Source organism: Cavia porcellus, unplaced genomic scaffold (assembly GCF_034190915.1).
Source record: "Cavia porcellus strain 051 isolate PalLab524CR breed Dunkin Hartley unplaced genomic scaffold, mCavPor4.1 scaffold_16, whole genome shotgun sequence".
NCBI lineage: Eukaryota > Metazoa > Chordata > Mammalia > Rodentia > Caviidae > Cavia > Cavia porcellus.
In genome coordinates, this window is record NW_026947499.1 from 29212869 (window position 1) to 29237107 (window position 24239).

The window sequence follows — 24239 nt, forward strand, 5'->3', positions numbered from 1 at the left end:
CATATAGGAGCATAACTTAGATGAGAGCCCACCAGTAGCATATCTTCTATAATGAGAATCAAGTACTTAACTATACTGAATATTCATGACCAAAAATCAGCCTCCACGAGAGAAGTCCATATACTTACATTTGCTCTTTTCTGGAATTTTTTATGTAACATTTTCAGACCACAATTAACCAGAGGTAACTGCAACCCTAGAGGCAAAGCCATGGATAAAAGGGGATTACTGTGCAAATAACTGACTCTAACCCTGAATTCACTATGTAGCCCAGCCTGGCCTCAAACTCATAGCAATCCTCCTGTCTCAGCCTCCCAAGGGCTGGGACTATAGGTGTGTGCTGCTATACCCAGCTCTAACTTTTTTAGCATCTCTTTTTAAGGGCTTCTGTGCCATGTAAAACTTGTGTTAAATAAACTTAAGTGCTTGGGCCTTTGTTAGTCATTCTGTCAATCTGATTCTTTGTCTCACCCAGGACTGTGAGGATGGACCAATTGTGCCACCCCATAGGGATAAAAATAGAATTCCCCACAGATTTGCAGCAGTAATCTAGGCAGTGTGCTTGGCAGGGAGGAGCAGAACCTGTGGGTTTGGGGGAATGAACCAAGGACATCATCCACCTTTCCAAGAGCCTGGCAAACCCTGAGGGGTGTGCAGATGGTAGGTAATTGGTTGGCTTCCTGAAACAGCTATTAACAAGGTTTCTTGCATCCATCTACCCCTGCCCCGACCACCTCACCCCACCTCAGCCAAGCCAAACTCCTTGGTCTGGCCACAGTCACTCCAGCCCTTTGGTGTCCTTCCAGGATCACGGTCTTTATCATGGTCCACATACCCTGCAGAACCTTTCAGTTCTCAGTCCTTTGCTCTGCCTGCTTTGTTCACTCCATCCAGCTCTCTCTGCTGCCTGGAAGCATCTTGAGATTCTTCCTCCTGGAGTTCCCACTTAAAAAGTCTCAGCCCGTTATGGTGGCAGATGCCTATAATCCCAGCCCTTGGGAGGCTGAGACAGGAGGATTGCTTTGAGGCCATCCTGGGCTACAAAATGTGTGCAAGGTCAGCCTGAATTGCATAGTGAAATTTTGTCTCAAAAACAAAAACAAAAACAAAAACAAAAAAGCAGTCTCAAAGAAGGCAGGATTAAACTCTTGCTCCCTGTTAACGTTTCTCGGTCCCACTTTGTGTGTGTGTGTGTCTTTCTGAGACAGGGTCTCGCTATGTAGTTCAGGCTGGCCCTGAGCTCACTTTGTAGCCCTACGTGCTCTCAAACTCGCAACGATCCTCCTACCTCAGCCTCCCACTGCACCCGGTTTCAGTTTCGTCCCTTGAACTGCATCTGGTGGTCCACAAACCACGTTCACCCACGAGGCATGTTACCTACGTGTTTAAAATGTTACCAGCTGGCTATGCAAACATCAACACCATAAAAGATTACCCAAAGCCCTTGTACGTCATTGCACGAGCCTACGCTCGCAGACATTTCATGGTGATCCTCATAACGTCCTACATCCTGTAAAGTTCAGTAATGAGACTGAAAACATACAGCAACTGGTGGCAGAAGCAACTGTAAATTGTCCCTGTCCCCTAAATTCAGTTCCTTCTTGGTCCCTGGCCCAGCGCCCACTCTTTCAGTCAACAGAGTCTGGAAAATTCCTTCCCAGTCAGTACTTCCCGCCAAAATGACAACCAATCAGAAGGATCATTTCACTAGTGAATGTGGCCTATCACGATCTGGTTTTTAGCCTGCGGCCCGCCCTATAGCTGTCGGAGCCAATGGCAGTTGCGTGGATGATGAGCCAATCAAGACGTGGCTTACTGCTTTGTGGCCGGCGGTTGAACACGCTCTGTGTGCTCGAGAGGAAGCGAGAGTTGTGTGTGAGCAACTGGAACCGTCATGGTGAGCTAGGACTAATGGGGTTGGGACGGTGGGGAGGCCCACTGTGGGCCCCAAGACACTGGTGAAGCCCTGGAGGGTTGGCTATGGCAGGTGGCGAGAGCGTCTTGTAGTAAGGACGGTGGAATATAGTACATGGTGGAAAATCTCGCTACCTCCAAGACTTACGCGGTTTTGTTTGGTTTTGTTTTGGGGTTCTTTTGGAGTCTCACTGTGTAGTTTAGGGTCTGGCCTCGAACTCGTGGTGTTCTTTCTGTAGCATTTCAGTACTGGGAGTACAGGCAGGCGGCTTGTGCTACCACGCCCGGCTGGATTATTCTGTTGTTGCTATTTTACACTTCCAGGGTGTTCTTTGGTTCTAAGCAAGACCAGTCAGACATGAATAGATATATTTATTCTTTCTGCCCTTTTTTTGCTTTTTGCTTTTCATTGTAAAAAGAAGCCCTACTAGGCTTCCTGGCATAGCGCCTGCAGTCCACGTGTTCAGGCGGCTGGTGCTAGAAGGTGATAGCAAAACCCTGAAAGAAAAAAAAAAAAGAAATAAAGGGAAGGGGAGGGGAGGGTGGGAAGGGAAGCTTCAGTAATCTTCTAGTTATCCATAGAAAGATCCACATTATTTTCAGCCACATAGTATTCCAGTGGGTGCCTGTACGTTAGTCAGCTAGTCCTTTGTTTAACTCTGGGTACTTCTGTTCATAATTGTTTACATGGAAACCAGCAGTGAGTAACCTGTTTGCTTGTGTTAAGTGTATGTGTGGGATTTTAGAAATGGATGTCTGTGATTTTTTAGTTATAGTCAGATTGCTTTTTATCACCAATAAATGAGAATTCCTGGTCTCCCTGTGAAGGGCAGGTTTTTGCCTTTGTTTCTTTTTTATGTCCCCAGATCATATATATCTTTCGGGTAATTGTTGAATCAGTACATCAATAGTCTACATATCAGTGAAACCAATCTAATGCATCTCTTCATATGTACCAACTATAAATGACATAAAGACAGTTTTATGTGGAGAGAGGCCAGAAAGACCCTTTAACAGGGCTTTGCAGTTTTACAGTTCACATTTCTCTCTGTCTGTGTCTGTCTGTCTGTCTGTCTCTCTGATAATGGGATTGAACCCAGGATCTTCACACTAATCTACATCTCCAGCCCATTATTTACTTTCGGTTTATTTACTTTGGGTTTTTGAGACAAGTTCTCACTATATGGTACAGATTGGCCTTGGACTCACTATAGTATAGATCCCAGGTTGGCTTTGAACTTGCAGTCATTGTCTTGCCTCAGCTTCAGAGTGCTGAGATTACAGGTGTGTGGCACCATGCCTGGTTCCATTTTTTATTATTCACTTTGAGACATGGTCTCTCTAAACTATTCAGGCGGGGCTTATTACAGTTATGGGGCACCACATCCAGCTTCTAGTCCAAGTTTCAGTTGTGGTCAGTTAACTGAGGTGAAGAGCTGTTCATTTTAACCTTAGTTTCTCCCTTGAAACTGAAATTAATAGTTCAGCAGCTTCCAAAATTTATAAAATGTATTATGACTCTATAACAATTTAGATTAACCTTGGTACTCTCCCTCTGTGAAAGTTGGTTTGGACACTTCTCTTACTGGCACAAAATGGGGCAAAGTGCCTCAAAAACATTTTTTGTTTTGTGGTGCTGCAGTGGATCTGAGGGCCTTATCCATACTAAGCAAGTACTCTAGTGCTCTAAATTTTGATTTTTTATTTTTTTGATGATAGTAAGGAATAAACCCAGGGCCTTTGCACTGAGAATTTGCAGTCTTTTTTATACTTAGTCTCCAGAGTAGCTGTGATTAAGCATATGCTACCATAGTTGCCCCAATTTTGGAGACAGGAGGTTGAGACAGGAGAATCATAAATTGGCCAGCCTGAACAATTTATAAGTACCTATCTCAAAATTAAAAGAAAAAAGGGCTTGGAATTAGCCCTGCAAAAGAAAAAAAAGTTAAAATGAATATGACATAAAATTTTGCATTTTACTCATTTTCAGGTATACAATTTAGTGACATCAAATAATATTATATAACTATAACCACTATTTCCAGGCTTTTTCATTAATCTCCATTCTCCTTCAAAGTGCAATACAGTATTAATTCCATTCATTGTATTTTTTGTAGAAAATGTGCTTTTTAATGGTAAAGTTTCATTTGGGTCTTTTTATAATAGGGCTGTTTTTTTGAGGGAGGGACTGGGAATTGGACTCAGGACCTTGTGCTTGCCAGGCTGTTGCCATGCCGCGGGCTATATGCTTGGCTCAGGTCTTTTTATATTAAACATGTATTTCACACTCATTTTTCCTACTATCTTGAACATATAGGTAGGTACTGGTATTGATATCAAGATAGACAAACCACCATTTAATACCCAACTTGACCGGTGGTATCATCTTTGTAATTTCTAGGTTCTTATTGGTGGCTATACTTTGTCCTTATAGTCATATTTTCCTTCTTTTTTTAGTATCTGGGAGGTTCAGATTGAATATCAAGTATTAGAAATTTACATTGCTGGTTATACATTTGGCCACATACCTTTAAATATTTATGGGCATTTCTTAGGGTGTGGTTCATTTGCCAGGAGTCAGTTTGATCCTTCAGACTTGCTTTTCTGCTTTCCTATGTGTGGTCAGAGCAGCCTTTACTGTAGGGCTTGTGTAGCCCCACTGCGAGGACTCCACTCAGTGCTCTGAGAGGCAGGAGTTCTTTACATCATGACTTGGGGAACACAAGCTGTTCTAGGTCTTAGGTGAACCCCAGGATTGCCCAGCCTGTCCTGCCTGGTCTCAGCAGCTCTCTCTCTCTCTCCCTCCCTCTCTCTCTCTCACTCTCTCATTCTCTCTCTCTCTCTGCCTCTGTCTCTCACCACATGCTGAGCAAGCTCAGCTGTAGACAACAGGTGGGCTCTGCTGATTTGCACAGAGCACTTTTTATTATTATTATTATTATTATTATTATGTATTTTCTATTTTTTTAACACCAAGTACAGCTATTAGAAAAGAAGAAAGTTATGAAATATCCTCATATCTTTCCTTGAGAAGTTACAAAGATGGAATAAACCAAAAACAGAAGAAAATAATAGACCAGAAAACACAATCACTTATCAAACTACCAATATCATTTTTCATAGATTAACATTTTGATTCTTACATTTCTGTTAAAATAGAAAAGATTCAGAATAGTCTAAACAACTTTGATAAAAGAACAAAATTAGAGGTGCAACCTTCCCCAGTACCAGCACTTATCACAAAGTTACACCAATCATGACAAAATGGTATTGATATCAAGATAGACAAACCACCAAAGTATCAATATAAAGTCCCAAAATAGCCACAAAACAGACAATTGATTCTGGCAAAGATGCAGAAACAACGAAGTGGACAAAAGATTGTACCCTCAATAAATATACTGGAACAACTGGATATCCACATGCAAAAAACCCAAACCTTATAGCACATCAAAATCTCTTAAAGACATCCAAAAGTCAACTCAGAATGGCTTACAATGGGTTAAAATAAAGGCAGGTGTGGCCTGAGTCATTGCTTGGCTGAAGTGATTCACACAGAGCTCTTTGTATGCCACTCTGTCTCATGTGTTCTGCCCTGCAGTTTCTAAGTATCTGAACACCAACCATTTTCTCTTCTCCATTCAGGGAGATTCCTGGGCTGTGTTTGCCTTTCTTCTCTCCCTCTCTTCCTCTGTCTCTCTGTCTCCCTCTTTCCCTCTCTCTCTGTGAGGTAGTGTGGAGACTCATGAGGTATCTGGGGTTATCCAGGTTTACTTCTGTTTCCCTGCTCTGAGGAATCACTGTCTTGCACTACCTGTCACACAATCAGTGTCAACTTCTTTAATATTCTGTCTGATTTTCTAAGCCATTGCTTTGGACAGAATATTAAATGTGTTCCTTGGGTAGAAATAAATTTGCTCAATTGGTATAAATTTTTCTGTATTGGTAATTGAATCTAGAACCCTCATACAGAGCCTCTTTTTTCCTTTTTTTTCCTTTTGATACCGAGTCACGCTAAGTTGCCCAGTGTGGACTGAAGATTTCAGTTCTCCTCTATCATAACCCAGTGTGGCTCCTGAGGTTCTTGGGGTTAAAGATCAGCAAGAGGTTGAGAAAAACAAAGAAAAGACAAAGCTGGGGTCAGGTGGAGCCCTTAATCGCCTGTTGGGAGGAAAAATACTGCCCAACCAATGCAGCATGTTTATGTATGCCCTCCAAAGGAAAATGTCAATTTCAAACCCACTGCCTAGCAACTTGTTTGCCTGGTAGGCCTGGGCCCCTTCTCTTCTTGGTGCTAGAACAACTTGTTTACATAGCTTGTTTTGGTCTCTGTTTTTTTCTGAGCTGGCTTGCTTTAGCCCCACACATGTGATCAATCTCCAGCTTCAAGGGTGCCCTACAGTCCTCCCTCAGCCTTTTAGAGTGTTAGGAGTATAGCTGGAGCTAAATTTAAATATCTTAATTGCTAGGAAGATTAATGACTTTCTGTTTCTAGTTTAGGTATATCTGTATTCATGTTGGATGGGCAGGTATTTGATATAAAATGATCATTGGAGGCTCATGAGGTGTTTTGTTTAGAAATCAAATTTTTTTCAAATCAATTTTATTCAAACATAAGAAAAAACTACAATAAAATTTCAAAACACATCAATCAGGGGGCAGCAGTGGTATATACGTTGCACATTGTCATCCCCAGATCATTCTCCCAGAGCACAAGACATCTATCTGCCTTAAAACTGTCGAAACAATACCAGTACAAATCTTTCTCTTCAGCGAACTCAATTCTCTATCTTAATTATTTCTGTATACATATACATGCACATTTAAATGTTTTTCTTTCAGCTTGTCACACTAAAGAAACAAGATGTTTACATGTGTGTCTTATTTCACTAATGAGTATAGTCTAAAGATACATTCATTTACCTATAAAAGTGTTCAGTTTATCATTCTTTATGTTTGAGTAGTACTCCATTGTATAAAAATACTACATCTTTTTATGCATCCCTCAGTCGATGGGCATTTAGGTTGTTTCCCAAATCAGGCAAATATAGACTGTTCTGCTATAAACAGCACATATATCACTGTGGGTACATGTATATCACTATGGTATGATGTTTTTAATTCTTTTGAGAAGATACACAGAAGGGAAATAGCTAGGTCAAATGCGACTTCAATCCCATTTGTTTTTTGAGGAGTCTCCACACTGATTTCCACAGTAGTTGCACCAGTCTGCATTGTTACCAACACTGGAGAAGGGTTCCTTTTTCTCCACAGTCCCTCCAGCATTTGTTATTGGTTAATTTCTTGATGTTAGCCATTCATTCTGGGATGAGGTAGAATGTCAATATTGTTTTAATTTGCATCTCTCGAATGACCAGTGATGGTGAACATTTTTTCATGTATTTATTTGCTTCTCAACTGAGAAGCATGTATTCATCTCAGATGCCCATCTTTGCATTGGGTCTTTAAATCTGGGAGGACTGATTTTTTTTTAATGCTTTATGTGTTCTGGATAGTAATCCTTTGTCTGAGGAACATCTGGCAAAATTTTCTCCCACGTTTTGGGTTGTCTCTTTACTCTGTTGGTGTTTTCTCTTACTGTGTAAAACCTTTTCATTAGGGTGAGATCCCATTTCTTGATTCTTTGCAATAGTTTCTGTGCAACCTGGGTTTTGCTCATGAAGTCTTTGCCTACACTAGTGTCTTTAAGAGCTTTACATACTGTGGGGCTGGGGATTTAGCTCAGTGGCATAAGTGCCTGCCTTACAAGCAGGCAGTCGTGAGTTTGATCCCTGGTACTGATAAAAAGGAAAAAAGGCAAAAAAAAAAATGAAAAAAAAAAAAAGAGCTTTACATACTCTATCTTCCAGCAGATTTAATGTTTCTATTTTAATATTAAGATCTTTGATCCATTCTCATTTTAGCCTAGTACATGGACCCTAGCCATGCAAGACATGGGTCCAGTTTTAATCTGTGGCTTGTGTAGAACTACTTTTTCCAGCACCATTTATTAAAGTGAATATGTCTGGCACCTTTGTCAAAGATAAGGTGGCTTAGTATGTCTGCAGTTGTTGCTACATCTTCTAATCTATTCCATTGATCTTCTGGTCTGTTTTTTTTTTTTTTTTTTTTTTTGGCCAGTACCACTCTGTTTATACCACAGTAACTTTATAGTATAATTTCAAGTCAGAAATTGCGATGCCCCATCTTGTCTTTGTTGCCCAGTATTGCCTTTAGAATTCTAGGTCTCTTCTGGTTCCAAATGAAATTTAGGATTGTTTTCTCTAATTCTATGAGATTTTCTCCAATTCTGTTGGACTTTTGACTGGGATTGCATTGAATCTGTATAACAGATTTGGAAGCCATTTTCACTGTATTGGTTCTTCCTACCCAAAAGCACAGGATATCTGTCCATTTTCTAATAATTCTCTTCAATCGCCTTAGAAATCAAATATTTTACAAATGTTGGTGTATGACATCAGGTCTCACTTGCTTTTTTTTGGTGAGGGGGGACTGGGGATGGAACTCACAACCTCACACTTGCCAGGCAGGCGCCTACGCCGCTGAGCTGACTCCCCAGGCCATTTCCTTTGCATTTTGTATAGTTTGAATTGGTGTGGGGACGAATGGGTTTCACATTTCTGTTCTGGTTCCCAGAGGGAGTGTATCTCTATCCACGTGGGGCAGGCAGGTGTCCAGATCGGCAATGCCTGCTGGGAATTGTACTGCCTTGAACATGGAATCCAGCCTGATGGTCAGATGCCTAGTGACAAAACCATTGGTGGCGGGGACGACTCGTTCAACACATTCTTCAGTGAGACTGGGGCCGGCAAGCACGTGCCCAGAGCAGTGTTTGTGGACCTGGAACCCACGGTGGTAGGTAGGTGCTTGGGCCCTGGAGGGAGGCTTTCCAGGGAGGTTGGGAGAGCCCTGGAAAAGCACCACAGGTGGGCTCCTTGAGTCACCCTGCAAGAAGGACAGGATATAAAAGCCTGCGTGATGACACTGTTGGGTGAGAAGCTGCAAGGTTCCCAATTAAAGGTTCTTGACTCTGGGGCTCAGGATCCCATCATAGGAAACCTTGACCTGCAGGGCAGAGCTGCTTTGCCATCAGGGTGATGGGCCATGGAGAGATTCCCTCCTGGCTGCCTCTGTCCTGGGCAGGTGGTTTCTATATAGACTGTGTGCAGTGAGCACAGGCCTCACATCCCTCTTGAATGCTGTAGAGATGCTTGTGCTAGTGCATGAGGGTCTGGACCTGCCTTAGCTGTGAAAATAAGATTTGGTTCTTCATAGTTAGAAGCCTAAAGTAGTCCAAGAGATAGAAAAGATGAGGCAAGGGGATCTGAAATTTGACCCCAGCTTGGGAATTCTAACAGCTTACTGAAATCTAGTCTCAAAACAAACAAAACTACTGATGATATAGCTCACTACAATGACCTTATGTTCAGTATGACTCAATAGAGAGAGAGAGGCATGAAGAGGAAGGACAAAAGAAAAGGAGGAAGGGCAAGAGAAGCCTTTTAGTGCTTCCAAGAGATAAAGAATGTCACTTTACAGCCTGGAAGACCCGAGCCATTCAGAGTGCGGTGATGAGACTGTCCATACAAAATCACACACACACTGAGCTGGTATTTGGGAGGTTCTTTGTTTGAGCGTTTATGTTTTGTTGAAGTGCTGCTGATTGAACCTAGGGCTTTTCATTGAGCTACATCCCCAGCCCTTTTTAAAATTTTTGAGACAGGATCTTGCTAAACTGGAACATTGTCCAGGCTGGGCTTGTCTTGTGATCCTCCTGGTTCAGAGTGCTTGGATTCCAGGAGTATAGCTTGTAACTTCCAAATTATTTTCTTTGATGTAGCTTAGGTAAGAAAGGGCTAACTGCCTGTAGAATCATCTGTAATTTTTTCCTGTCAACATGAAATGGTCCTGCTGGCATTTATACTGTGAGTTGATGTTACCTTGTGGGAGCCATCACTTACATTTGTGCTTTGCAGTGTTTTTTGGGAGGACAAGGTCTCCTGTGTTCAGGCTGACCTTGAAGTTCCTCTGTAGCCCAGGTTGGTGTAGAACTCTCAGTGATCTTCTCTCCTTAGACTCCCAAATGCTGGATGTTTCACGTGTGTGCTGGTATTAAATGTGTATACACGTATTACAGCCGTTAGATGCTTTCTTCCAGTCAGGAAATGTGCATTTGTAGAGCAGAAGCATCCTTGAGCATGTCTATGTGGTGCCTGCAGCAGCCCTGCAAGGCTCACAGCTCACGTGGTCTCTTTGTAGATGAAGTGCGCACGGGGACCTACAGGCAACTCTTCCACCCAGAGCAGCTGATCACGGGGAAGGAAGATGCAGCCAATAATTATGCCAGAGGCCATTACACCATCGGCAAGGAGATCGTGGACCTGGTTCTGGACCGCATCCGCAAACTGGTAAGATCCCTGAGACAGGATTGTGTGGCTATTGCTCTGGGTAGGAGGGTAGGCCTTAGGCTGATGAGGGCAAATCCACAGCATGTGTGCCACAGCCCAGCTGGCTGTTTGTTACCATTGAAAGCTCTGGAATGTTTGCCATCACTGCCTTTGGCAATGAAGGGGTCAGACTGCAGTGGCTTTTAGACAAAGAGTCCGGAGTCTGACTGAGTCTGCAGAGGTCTTGCTGGGTCATGTCTGTTGCAGAGCACCCCTAGTGCTTCAGTGGCTGGCTGTCTTCACTTCTGTTTGCGACTCAGGTTCATAGTGGCCGTGAGTGTATATCAGCTTGCAGAGGCAGACAGAAGCCAGCCGGGCCTGTTGGACGTTGGTGTGTGGCTCGTGCAGGCTTCGGGTCATGTTGTCTGCTTTCTCACAGGCGGATCTGTGCACAGGCCTGCAGGGCTTCCTCATCTTCCACAGCTTTGGAGGTGGCACCGGCTCTGGGTTCGCATCTTTGCTCATGGAGCGGCTCTCGGTGGACTATGGCAAGAAGTCCAAGCTGGAGTTTGCCATTTACCCAGCCCCTCAGGTGTCCACGGCCGTTGTGGAGCCCTACAACTCCATCCTGACCACGCACACAACCCTGGAACACTCTGACTGTGCCTTCATGGTGGACAACGAAGCCATCTATGACATCTGTCGGCGCAACCTGGACATCGAACGTCCCACCTACACCAACCTGAATCGTCTGATCGGGCAGATCGTGTCCTCCATCACGGCCTCCCTGCGCTTCGACGGGGCCCTGAATGTGGACTTGACAGAGTTCCAGACCAACCTGGTGCCTTACCCCCGCATCCACTTCCCCCTGGCCACCTACGCCCCGGTCATCTCTGCCGAGAAGGCCTACCACGAGCAGCTGTCAGTGGCCGAGATCACCAATGCTTGCTTCGAGCCAGCCAATCAGATGGTGAAGTGCGATCCTCGCCATGGCAAGTACATGGCTTGCTGCATGTTGTACAGGGGAGACGTGGTTCCCAAAGATGTCAACGCTGCCATCGCCACCATCAAGACCAAGCGCACCATCCAGTTTGTGGACTGGTGCCCGACTGGTTTTAAGGTAGGACTGGGTCGAGTTGAGTCATTGTGCCTGTCAACATACAGCAGCCCTGCAGAATTGTGTTGCCCAAGGGGCCCACATCCTTTAGGCAGAATGTCTGTTGCCCTTGGGGTAGGCCTTTGGTGCTTTAGTTAGTTACCTAGAGTGAAAATCTTTTCAGTACTTGAATGTTTGAAAAACTACCGTTAACACAATAAGACATGGTATGTTTGAAAAACTATGGTTAACGGAATAGGGCATGGTTTTTTGTTTGCTTGCTTTGTATTTATGCGGCTCTCATGTAGTGCTAGGTGGCCTTGAAGTCGCTGATGTAGGCCACTCTCGCCTCACACTCACAGCGATCCTTTTACCTCAGCCTCCTGAGTGTTAGATGATCCATAAAGCTGCGCCTTTTTGTTTTGTTTTGTTTTTTGTGTTTTTTATTTTTTTTATTAAGACTCTGAATCATTTTTTTTCTTCCCCAGTGGACCTCAGGGAAGCAGGGCTCCTAGCATCTGTTACCCTTCTCCACCCCTCCCCCCTCTCTATGTCTGTGCTCTGGAGATGGATGCCCAGAGCTACTGATGCCTCCTAAGGTAGTCCACAGGTAGCCTCCTTCCTAAGGGAGTGGTCCTCCTGCCATCCCAGTTGGAGTGACTGTGGCCAGCCCTGGCTGCAGCCCGCTGGGCTGATGAGGCTGGGTGTTCCTTCTCAGGTTGGGGGAGCCTTGGAGCTGCTGCGCCTGCTCAGAAGTGCTTTGTGCTTTGGTTCATACTGACATCAGACAACCAACTGTGTCTGAGCAGGGATCCTCAGCCTCTGGGCTCCTGTGTCCCGCCATGGGTCAGCTTCACAGTGTGTGAACCCTGAATCTCCTTTCATCAGGATGCACTTCAGGTCTGGACTCACTGGCCTGGGCTGGCGTGGCAGACTAGTCTTCCTCTATCACAGCCAGGGGGGACCAGGTTGGAGGATGGGATGTGGTCATTGTGAACTGCGGGGTTCAGGGAGCTGAGGAAGACCAGGGCAGATTGCTCTGCTCCTTGTTCTCAGCTAGGTCCTCCAGGCTATACTTAGTCCAGCACCCAGGGTGTGCCCAAGGGGTAGGGGTACCCTTCAGGGACTTAGGGCTTCACTGGTTCCTGCCTGGGCCCTCTGCTGGAGGATTTCTTGAGGATTCCAGGGGCCACTTGAAGTCACCATTGTGACTCATGCTGAATTGGGCTGCAGAGGGTGGCATCCGCCTGGCTGTCCCTCTTGACAACCAAAGATGAGGTGGTTTCCCTGGCAGAAGGCAGAGCTCATGTCTGGAAGGCGGAAGGCTGCACTGCAGTGGTGGGGATGCCTGTGGGGGAGACGGGGGCTCTTCCAGTTGTGGGGCTGTAGAGAGTCAGAGGAATGGCACCCCCATGGCTGTTAAGGGCTGGCAGGGGACTTGCCCAGACGGCAAAGCTGAGTCTGCCACTGAATTCTTCCATGCCTCACAGCTGTCATCCTGCTGACTGGGGTGATCCTTAGGACCCTTTATGGTGGTGGGATTAGTGTTGAAAATGTAGGAATTATATGGACATTTGGTACTTCCTGTGGGATATATATTTGAGGCAGTACTATAATGTCATCCATCTCTTTATCCTCTAGGTGTGTGGAAATTAGTATCACATACCTGACCGAAAATGTGTTGTAAATCTTTTATGTGCTTAAAGAAGCAATATCTTGTCACACTATAAATTGTGACCAGATTTTGCTTCCAATACAGTTTGTACTGCTCTTCCATTAAAACACTAAGAAATCTTCCTGTCACTTTTCACGGAGGATTAGTAGGTACTGATCCTGTCAATTCTTCTTGTCTTGACACTGTTCTTTGTTTTTCATGCCACCTTTGGTTTTGGTTTAGCTGCTCCTTGCTGCTGGTAGCTTCACTGCAGTAGGTTCCTCACCAGGACATTTCTGCACTGGGATTGTCTTCTTCCAGATCAGGCATTTTCATGATTGTTAAACCAGCTGCCTAGTTTTGTAAATAACATTGGGTCTAAATGCCAGCTGTTCACCTAGGGATTCTTTGTGGCTGCTTTTACAGTGCATCCACAGTAGAGCAATTGTTACATCACTAAGAACAACTCTGAAGTGCAGAATGTGTCTCTGCAGAACAAGATTGCTGGTCCTGCTCTAGTTGATGCTAGAGTTGCCCAAACTGTGTTCATGTTCATCTCTCATTCTTCAACCTGAAATGGGTCCTTTTGCTCCCAAACCAGAATGCTACTCCTGCCCTCATTAGTACACAGGTCGACTACCTCCTTCCAGTATGCAGCACATTCATGTGACTTCTTTTGCATGTGGCTGTAGCCATAGTCTTTATTGTGTCAGCAGGGAACATGAGCTTCCCAGGGGGCACCACAGTTGTGTTCAGGTCTCTGACTCTTTGAGTGGAAAGCTTTCAGCTGCAGAAATTCATCACCATCTCCTTGAATCTTATGGAGAATAAATTCCACAGGTAATACAAGGCAGTGTAATTTTCAGAGGGAAAACAGTCCTTTCTCCTTGAATACCTATCACCTGTCACAGCTGCTGGGGCTGTGCCCTTCAGGCCACTTGGGACTAAGGCACAATGGCCACATCAAGTGTCTTGTTTGCTTCTCTCTGGAGCCATCACCCCACTGTCCTGACACCCTGCCTAGCACAAAAGGCTTGGTGCCTTTTGTGGAGTGATGCTGGTCATCAGAGGGAACCTATAGTGTCTTGTGGTTGAGGAAAAGTAGCCACCATTTCTGGGTGTCATCCAAGCCTTCTAATAGGTTTTTGTTCCTTGTCTGGCAGGTGGGCATTAACTACCAGCCTCCCACTGTGGTGCCAGGGGGAGACCTGGCCAAGGTGCAGCGGGCCGTGTGCATGCTGAGCAACACCACTGCCATTGCTGAGGCCTGGGCCCGCCTGGACCACAAGTTCGATCTCATGTATGCCAAGCGGGCCTTTGTGCACTGGTACGTGGGAGAAGGCATGGAGGAAGGGGAGTTCTCTGAGGCCCGGGAGGACCTGGCAGCGCTGGAGAAAGATTATGAAGAGGTGGGCGTGGATTCTGTGGAAGCCGAGGCTGAAGAAGGAGAAGAATACTGAGGAGTGAGCAGCCATCAAGTCTTCTTTCTTACCTATACTCACTGTACCATTACACAACGTATTTACCTATTAAAATTCCTGTGTTGAGGCTTTCACTCATAGTTTGTGCTGTGTGCTGTACTGTGACATAATTTCCCTATTTAGATATATGAGTTTCTCCAAGTGGATTTCTGGGAGGGATAATTGCATTTCTGTGATTCCATCACTGTGGGAGCCCAAAGCAGGGAGGATTACAAGTTCAAGCCCAGTCTGTGCAACTTAATGGCTTAGTGAGACCCTGTCTCAAATAAGAGTGGTAGGGTAGCTCAGTGCAAATCCCCTAAAAGAATTATTCTAATGGGCTAGGTATTGTGGCACAGACCTGTAATTATAGCACTTAGAAGGCTGAGGTGGGATGATCACTGCTAGCTCAAGGCCAGCCTGAACTTCATAGTGAACATCTATCTCAAAAAGGTAAAAATTAATTTAAGAAATTTCACATGTTTATTTAGTTACTACATTATTCCTTGAAAGAGTTCTAAATGATTGGCTGAAAGAATCAGGAAAAAATCTTTTAGGAAGTGTGAACAACTACAGTTTAAATCTGAGCATGTTGGCAGATGCCTGTAATCCTAAATACTTGGGAAGCTGAGGCAGGATTACCGTAATCTTGAGGCCTTACTGAACTATAGAGTTCAAGGCCAGCCTGAAGTTCACAGCTTAAAGTGAGATCTTGTCTCCAAAAAAAAAAGTATGTGTGTGTGTGTATATATTTTAATTATTCCAGTAAAAGACACTGTGATTAATAAATCCCCTCAGTGTACATGTCCTAAAATGATGGGTCAAATGTGCAGTCAGTGGTTCTATTGATTTATGTCCCAGCACTCTTGAGACTGAGGCAGGAAGATTCCAAATTTTTGATCTAGTCTGGACAGTTACTAATTTAACAAGACATTGTCTTCAACCAAGGCCTGGGGATGTAGGTATTACTTTGTGGTACAGAGAGTACAGCCTTTGGAGTGTTACATCCCCTGGGCTGTCTGTCTTCCTTTTTGGGAAGTACTGGGGATTGAGCCCAGGGCCCTCACACTGAGCTTCATACCCAGCCCTTTTTGAGGCAGGGTCTTGCTATGGTGCCCATGCCCTCTTGAGCTTGCAGTCTTCCTGCTTCAGCCTCCCAGAACGCGGAGATTACAAGAGTTTGCCACTGAACCTGGTTTTCAGCCCTTTTTCATTTCTTCTTTTTCTCCCTTTCTTCACAAGGCCTTGCCATATAGTTTAGGCTAGCCTCCTGCCTATGCCTCCCAAGTGCTGTGATCACAGGTATGTGTCACCCTTCCTGGCTTCCCAACGCTTTTTAATTTTTTGAGATAGGGTCTAAGTTTCTAAGTTACTACATTGTCAGACATCCTGCTTTGGCCTGGAAATGGATACCATGACCCACAGAAGGTCACAGTACACCACCCTCAACCTCACTGTGCATGGTCATTTGGAGATACTGTTCTCCATCCATGCTCGCCCCGTGCCCTCCCTGGCCACCAATACTCTGAACAGTTCAGGCAGGGAACACTATATTTTTACCTTCAAAGGAATCTTTTTCACCTGTTTCTAAAAGATCTGGCAGTGTTCATACTCTTAGGCCCTGAAACCAGGATCAAGAAGGCAGTTAACTGGTTTTGGCCCCTTGTTTTAGCTACAACAGAACCAGGACTGGTGTATAGAACTCATTATAAATCTTTGCTTTTCTGTCTTTACAGGAGTCATTGAACCCAAGGCCTCACATGCTTAGTGCTCTCCCACTTAGCTACTTCCTTCCCTCTCATTTACTTTCTGAGGCAGGGTCTTGCCCAGTTGCCCAGACAGGCCTCAAGTTTGCAGTCCTGCCTTAGCCTCCTGAGCAGCTGGAATAACAAGCACGTGCCTCAACACCCAGCAATCTTTGTGCTTTAATACAATCTAAATTTTGATTGCCTGAACCAGGCCATCAGCTTTTAGAAAGGTTTACAGAAGGAAACAACATGCAGCCTCTGTTGAGAGAATGATGGCACCCAGAAGGTGGGCAAAGCAGTCTCTGCTCCCACACTATGTGCTGCTGCGAGAGGTGCTCTTCCCAGGTCCGCTCCCCTTGGGCAGCCTGGTAGCACTGGGCTGGCGGGGCATCCTCTGGCTTGATCCTTCTCGGCTGCTGCGTTCTACCAGTGTGGGTACTCCACCGAGAGCAGGGCCGCCTCTGTTCCTCCCTGAGAAGATAGAACCATGTGTTAGGAACCTGGGCAAGCTGTGCTACTGCCACACACCTACGTTATTTGGTTCCTTAAACTTTTTTTTTTTTTTTTTTGTCATTTTGAGAGCATCTCACTATGCAGTTCAGGCTGGTCTCAAACTTGCAACAGTTCTCCTGCCTCTGTCTCCCAAGTACTGGGATTACAGGCATGCACTAAGACATCAGACATCATTTATATCTGTTAGTGTGTAAACTATTACAGCCTAGGAGTCCTGAACCGCCTAAATTAGCATGTTCTAGAGAAAGCCCTTCAAAGTGTACATGATGCTTTCTAGGTCTCTCAGGGCCAGAGGAGGACAGCTTTGAAAGGACATACACTGTGGATCCATTTAGGGGAAGCAAGCCTAGTAGGTCTACTGTCCTGAACAGCATATGGAATCTCTATCCCTCGGCAGATGGCAGGAGGAACTCACTGTCTCCTCCAATGCATGCTATCACTGCTTCCTCAATCAGATTTGGACAAGAAGCAAAGCAATCATTAGGGACTAAAGCCAGGTTTCTGATTTTGAGAGCTCTTTCTAAATAGTTTTTTTCCCTTGTTTTCCTGGAGTACCCTTTAAACACAGTGCTCAAGCCTTTTACTCTTAGGTTTAGCTACTGATTCCATGATTGGGTTCCAGCAGAAGTTTCAATGATTGAAACTGTCTACTAGTTAGTCACCCAGATTAAACCCACTGGTATAGACCTTAATCTATACTTTGCTTTTTTTTTTCTTTTTTTCTTTTTTTTCCTTGCCTAGCATTACAAGGCCCTGGGGTCAATCCCCATCACTGGAAAAAAGTTCCAAACAACAACCCTTGAAGCTTCCAATTTACATTAATTTAAGGTGTTCATTCTAGGCACCAAAAGAAAGGATGGGGATGGAATACAGAGGTTGGAAGGATGGAATAGAAACACGTAAGATAGCAATGGAAAACAGCAACATGAGGCTTAGACTCACTGGGGAATGGTTCTAGGTGATAATTTTCCCTGTCTCTGAGAATGAAATTAATTACTCTGAACATTTGAGTTGTTCTTTTGTCTCCTGACTGGTTAATATTTGGAACCCTGCAAAGAATAAACAAGCTCACTGAGACTCGTGTTCCTCAACCACTTTCCCATGCCTGGACTCCCTGTCTTCTACCTTTCAGCTGTTGTAGGATGACATCCCCTCAGAATAACATTTGTCCTTTTCTTTAAACAGGAGGCACAATGGCAAACAGGATTGCAAGCTAGATTGTAGTTGTGTGATTCAGAGCACAGGATGCTGGACTTGGCTCATGCAGGCATTTGGGTGCCACCTCTGCACAGCTCTTAACTCCAAAATCAGAGACACTGATTGGCCACATAAGGGATACTTTGGAAGTCAGCAAACACAATAAATGAGATCTGATTTCTTTTTTGGTACCAGGAATCAAACTCAGAGCCTTGCATTTGTCAGGCAGGTGCTTACTAATTTTTTTGGGGGGGAGTACTGGGGATTGAACCCATAACTGTGTGCTTGCCAGCAGCACCAGCCAGCCACTTGTGCCACTGAACTAAATCCCTGGTCCCTTTTTTTTGGCCTTTTTGAGACAGGGTCTCGCTATGCAGTTCAGGCTGGCCTTGAACCACTTTGCAAACCAGGCTGGTCTCAAACTTGTATCCGTTCCCCTGCTTCAGCCTCCCGAGTGCTGGGATTACAGGTATATACTACCATGCCTGATGTTTACTGATTTATTTTTAAGATGTGCTCTATACATGGTTACAAGTCTGGACACCGGGCAGCCATATCCCTGTCTTCTTTGTTGCATTATCCAGGTAAAAAGGGAGCATTTTTTTTTTTGGTACTGGGAATCAAACTCATGACCGTGCACTTGCCAGGCAAGCACTGCGCCACTAACCTATATCTCCAGCCCCTAACCAGGTAACAGTACTGTTCCGATTGTTGGGTTAAAGATTATCTAAGCACTTCCCCAGCACTTGAAAAGTCTAACAACAAAAGCAGACTCGTTTATCCAGCTCTATATGATTCCTGGAACCTTTTGGAATCACTTGCTCCCACTGTCAGCTGGGACACTGTTATTTCAGGCTTCCTCGTGTTATGCATGGACAAGGAGGTCAAAAGTGTGGTTGTAGGCTCCAGGAGAATGGTCTGTAGTGACTTGATGGGGAGGCTCCAGCTGCGCCTTAAGATGGCAACACCAGCTTTGTCAAGCCCAGTCCCTGTGGCAGGGCTAAGGGTCAGAAGGGGTAGGAGGGTCATGGTAACTAATGCTCTCAGGCCAAATGTCCTCTTACAAAGACACACAAGCCTCAATGAATGTGCACAACACCCTGGCCTAGTCTCTTCAAAACTGAGTGCTTTTCACCATGAAACCGCCTGGTGACCCCTTAGCATTTTGTGATCCCATGAAGGAACAAAGCCCTAAAATATCCCAGTCTATCAGTCACCTGTTACGATCCAGGGAGTCTAAGAAGCCAGAGTGTGTGCCACGCCAGGAACTATTATTTACCTTTGTGAGCCTCAACTTACCATCCCCTGTAAACTTGGCTGGCTGGTGAGGCAGAGCTGGTGGGGTGTGAGGATTTATAAAGAACCCTAGTGTACCCAGGTGTGTTGGCATACACCTACAATCCTAGCTCCTCAAGAGACTGAGGCAGGAGGATCCTTCGAGTCTAGGAGTTCCAAGGTTAGCCTGGGTTATGTAACAAGATCTTGTCTAAACAAAAACAAAAAACAAACCCCACTGTGCCCTGCTTCTCTTATCCCCTCCTGTTGGTCCTGGTATGTGAACTTTCTTCTTTTATAGTGGGACCATGATCTCCTGGCAACATAGGCTAGGCAGATAAAAACAAAGAAGGGGACAAGGAGAGGCTGAGAATTATAGAGGCTGCAGGAAACCTAACAGGTCCTTCTCCAGGGCATACTGGAGGGAGGGTGAGGCAGCATCAGGTCTGTAGTACACTGTATAGCAGGAACATAGCAAGCCACCCCTAAAGCCTTTCCATATGTGCAAACTGCCCTGGTGGGGACCCATGAGCTCCTCAAGCAGAGCACACAGCTAAACTCCAAGGCAGGGGGCAGGGTCTGGTGACCAGGAAGGGTGGGCAGCCAGGGCAGCCCCAGATGATCTCTGCTGCATCAACTAGTACTGCTGCCCTCTGGTCACACAGTGACAGTGGTTTATTAATATTTCAAGAACATACACAGGCCTAGTGGCAAAGACAAATATACAGGATGGGTACCCACATGAGTACTACAAATCAGCCTAGAGCTGTGTCAGTGCTTCCAACAGGAATAGGACTGAAAGCACATATATAATTTAAAATTTTGTAGTAGTCATACTAAAAACAAACGAGAAGTTCTTTCAACCACATATTCTGATTAACCCAACTATTCAATATATAGTTAGCCCTCTCTGGGTTTCACATCTACAGGTTTAATCAACTATGGATCAAAAAATATTTGGGGAAAAATTGCACCTGTACTGAACATGTAGACTGTTCTCTGGACACCATTCCTTAAATGATAGGCTACTATAATATCACAGCATTTACATTAGAGTAAATATTATAAGTATTGTAGAGATTATACAGGAAAGCAAGGTGCAGTGGCCCACACTTATTGTCCAAACTACTCAGGAGGCTGACGTAGGAGAATCACGAGTTCAGGAGTTTGGGGTCAGCCTGGGCAAAATAAATGAGACTATCTCCAAGAAAAATCAATATAGGCTGGAAGTGTGGCTTAGTGGTAGCATATATAAGTCCTAGGTTCTATTCTCAGTACTATAAAGAAAAAAACCTAAAAGTCACTTTAAAGTTGTTAGATAATTTACATTTTAAAATGTATATTGGAGGACATGGACAAGTTATATGCAAATACTATATCATTTCATATAAAGAACTTGTCATGGATTCATGGCAGGGGTATGGGTATGTCCTGGAACCAAACCCTCACAAATACTGCAGGGTGACTGTTTTATCATTTCAGTATATAAGCAATATATATTCATAAGCTGTCACATTCATTTTTGTTCCAGTTTTTCAGTGTCCAGTGTGTACTTACACATGCAGTGTCCCTCAACTACATTGGCCGTACATAGCTCATGGCTCCCTTATTGGACAGCACAGCTGCATGGCACATATGGTTTCTGTACACCTAATTTCACCTTACATGTCTGGAGGAACAACTTCAAAATGTAGCTTCCTTAAAACTAATCAAAGAGTACTAGAATGAATTTAATTTTTTTCAATGACTATAGACCCTCACTGTGACTGTTACACTTCTGCCCTTCTGAGGCTTTTTGTTTTCCTCTTCAATATTGGGTATGATTCCCTGCAGGCCAGCGAGATGGCCCATTTTTTGTGCTTGTTGTAACTTACCGACTGAGGCCTGAATAAGGCTCAGGCCTATGGCCTGGAGCAACTTCATACTTGAGTAGATAGGAAACCTATGGGCAGCAACTCCAGTGGTCCTAAACTCGTATCACATTCCTACAACAGCATTACTTCAACTGTTCCCGTTATTTTCTCCACCCCAGCTTTAGTCATTTATGGGATGGTATATGTAGATGGATGCTGGAACAAACAGGCCTCAGAGATCTTTCTGAGCCTAACCTGGTGGCTTTTCAACTGAAACATGCTAACAGAGAGTATAGGCCTACCTCCTACTTCTGCTCTGCTCTCTTCTTCCCCCCACTAGGTATCTCCCCAGAACCTAAGTGTCCTCCCAGGATCAGGGCCTGGAATATGCTTTTTTTTTTTTTTTTTTTTTTTGGGATATGCTTTTATAGAACTGAGCCCCTGGCAGCCCACCATTCCAGTCCTCAAGCTTGAGGTTTCCTCAATTCCTTTGGAGACTCCATTCATTCACAGCATGTCCCCAATCCACCTAAGCTCTCTGTGCCTTGCTTCTATAATTCTCGACTCTCCACTTTCTCCCTCCCCCACCTGCCAGTGGCCTGAACACAATCCACACCACTATCCTGCATTCTGGCTGGCCTCTCAGCACCCCTTCTGATCCCTACCTGCTTAACCCTTACTGCTCTTGGGATGCTGAAGCCTCCTGTGACTGGGCAGGTCACATTTCCTCCCATCTCCACAGTGTCAGTTTATCTAGCCATCTCTCGCTAGACCCAAGTCATGTCCATTTCATGTTTCCTCTGTGCCAAGGGTTGTGCCCAGCATTGGGAGTCACTGAGTACCAACATCCTGTAGAGTGAGGAAACGCTGTTCTGTTTCTCCCTCCCTTTGAAAACTTACCAAGCAATTTCTCATCTCAGCCTGTAGTCTACTCTCCTCCCGGGCACTGCCCTGAGGTGCGCTGTGAGGGAAGGCTTAGAGGAGGGGGCAACTTCCACAGTCCTGAACCCCCAACCTCACCACACTTGGTGGCACATAGAAGGTCCCACAATCCAGGAATGAAGCATGAAAGGGGACTCAATTTGCAAGTGTGACTTTGGAACAAGCATGTACCATTTTTATGTGCCACCAAGAAGGCTGGGGGAAGGCACAGCATCCATCCCATCCTCCAGACCTACCACCCAGGGGTACCTAGGGGACAGCACCTAGGAGGCTGAAGTACTTCTCACAACTGAGGCTAAGTTCCCAACAGCACCCCCTGGCTGCCTATTCCCCAACCCTCAGCTTGCTGTCCTCAGGGAGGGTTGGGGCCTTTTACAACATACAAATTTCACCTACAAGAGTTAGCTTCTGGAATATAGAAGTGTTGGTCTCCTCCTTGACATTAGCCTGACTGCCTGTTGTAGAAATACTGTCGTTGATAAAGCCAGAAAGCATGACCTGGTTCTAAACTGTGGCAGATGCAGCCCACACGATCCTGCTCCTGCAGCTCAAAGCTGGTCTGGTCTTGAGAGGCAATTGACAGTTTCCATACACAAAACAGCACACCAAAACCCCCAGAGATAAGCTAATAAACGCAACCTGTGAAAGGAGAGAACAGGCAGCAAGAGAACCGGAGGGAAGCAGGGGGCCCTGGAGAGAGAGGCGAGTGCATGGCAGCTGGGCCGTGGAGCAGTACTGGAGAGGCCGCAGGCCGCAGGGCTGAGGAAAAGGAAGACCTTGCAGGGGGGGTACTGTTCCTGGCAGAGAAAGGAGGCCTCTGGAGGTCAGAGAAAGAGACACAAAGACAGCAGACAGAGGGTGGGTCAGTGAGAAGGCCTAAATGTCATTGCCCAGGTCTTTTTGGCCAGGACATGAGGGTTCCCAGGGTCCTGGCACATCTCCCCACAGGCCCACAGGGGCCCTGGCTTACCTTCTGCCCTTCTTCAGGATGCTTGTGTGGGTGTGTGAGTGTTTCCAGGCAAGGGACCCAACCCAGGTCCTCTTTCCATTTGCCTGGAAGGTTCCAGATAGCCACCCTGAGCAGAAGCTACACACTAGGATGACATGTTGGAGCAGCCACCAGAGGCAAAGTGGACATTTGCAATTGTCCATGGGAGGCCCAGCTGGCCAGAATCTGGGCACAGGTTGGGTACAAGAAAGGGGTGCCTACACTATTCTCGGACCCTGGAGGCTATAAATGCCAAGATATCAGGTACCAAAGCCACCTTTATTTCTGCAGAATGAAGGTATGAATGATGAGAGAAAAAGCTGGGGCAGTAAAACCCTATCCTACTTGGACCAGTCAACTCCCCGTTGAGAACACTTGATCTGCAAGTTCACTCCCAAGAATGCCTGGAACCTGACCTTGTATATCCCGGGAAGACAGAGCTCATAAGCCTGGCCATTCAAGAACCAAGCTGACACTGTGCCCTGCCACCCCTGCCACTCGGGGCTGGGAGCACGGGGCCCAGCTCTGACCTCGAGTCTCAGGCACGCTGGTGGTGGGCAGAGACATAGCTGCAGGGTCCTGGGCATCGCTCGCCAGCCTCTGCCCGGCGCACATAGACTTGAGCATCTGGAAGACGGCAAGAGGGGCCACGTTCAGATTCAGCAGGTCCACCAGGATCCTGGTGAGAACAAACACCGTGCTCAATGAGCCCGCTCCGCGGTGGGACAGAGCCTGCTCTAGCAAGCACGGACCTGCTGGGCCATCCGAAAAACTCTGACAAGGCGCGTGCGGGGCAGGCAGGTTTTCTAAACCAGCAGGCCCGCGCCAGAAGGGGCGTGAAAGCACAGAAGAGCGCGAGGCCCCCACCCGCACTTGCTCACTTGAACACGTCGGGGTCAATGGCGACGCCCGCTGCCTGTGCCAGCTCGTACAACTCCATCTCTTCGGCGCTCAGCACCTTCTTCCGCCGCAGCGCAAGCTTCTGAAGGGTCGCTGCCTCCAGCCCGCTGCCAGCCGCCGCCATCGCGGCTAACAGCGGGAGGGGGGGGGGGAGTGCTCCTGGCCCCGCCCTCCTCACAGAGGTAAGTCCCTGTGGCACCCTCTCCTGGCCGATCCTCTCCCTGCAGGGCCAACCCAGGAGTCATTCGATCTTTACAGATAGGCTTCTTGAGCGCTTACTAGGCTTACTAG

At 45.9% G+C, this 24239-nt stretch overlaps 2 protein-coding genes across 2 annotated transcripts; one reads left to right on the forward strand and one right to left on the reverse strand.

Annotated features, from left to right (window-relative positions):
- The first annotated feature begins 1775 nt into the window (after nucleotides 1–1775).
- On the forward strand, nucleotides 1776–14638 carry LOC100732987 (tubulin alpha-3 chain). The gene is made up of 5 exons (XM_003478044.5): nucleotides 1776–1897; nucleotides 8572–8794; nucleotides 10195–10343; nucleotides 10762–11442; nucleotides 14236–14638. Exons 1-5 carry the CDS (start codon nucleotides 1895–1897, stop codon nucleotides 14530–14532), a joined length of 1353 nt encoding a protein of 450 aa, XP_003478092.3. The 5' UTR covers nucleotides 1776–1894; the 3' UTR covers nucleotides 14533–14638.
- Nucleotides 14639–16433: 1795 nt separating this feature from the next.
- On the reverse strand, nucleotides 16434–24234 carry LOC100733272 (mitotic-spindle organizing protein 2B). Its single transcript, XM_013142224.3, is given in 5 exon segments — nucleotides 16434–16751; nucleotides 22700–22866; nucleotides 22868–22877; nucleotides 23579–23727; nucleotides 23930–24234. Coding segments are annotated over 5 exon segments (627 nt in total). The 5' UTR covers nucleotides 24073–24234; the 3' UTR covers nucleotides 16434–16593.
- Nucleotides 24235–24239: the final 5 nt, after the last annotated feature.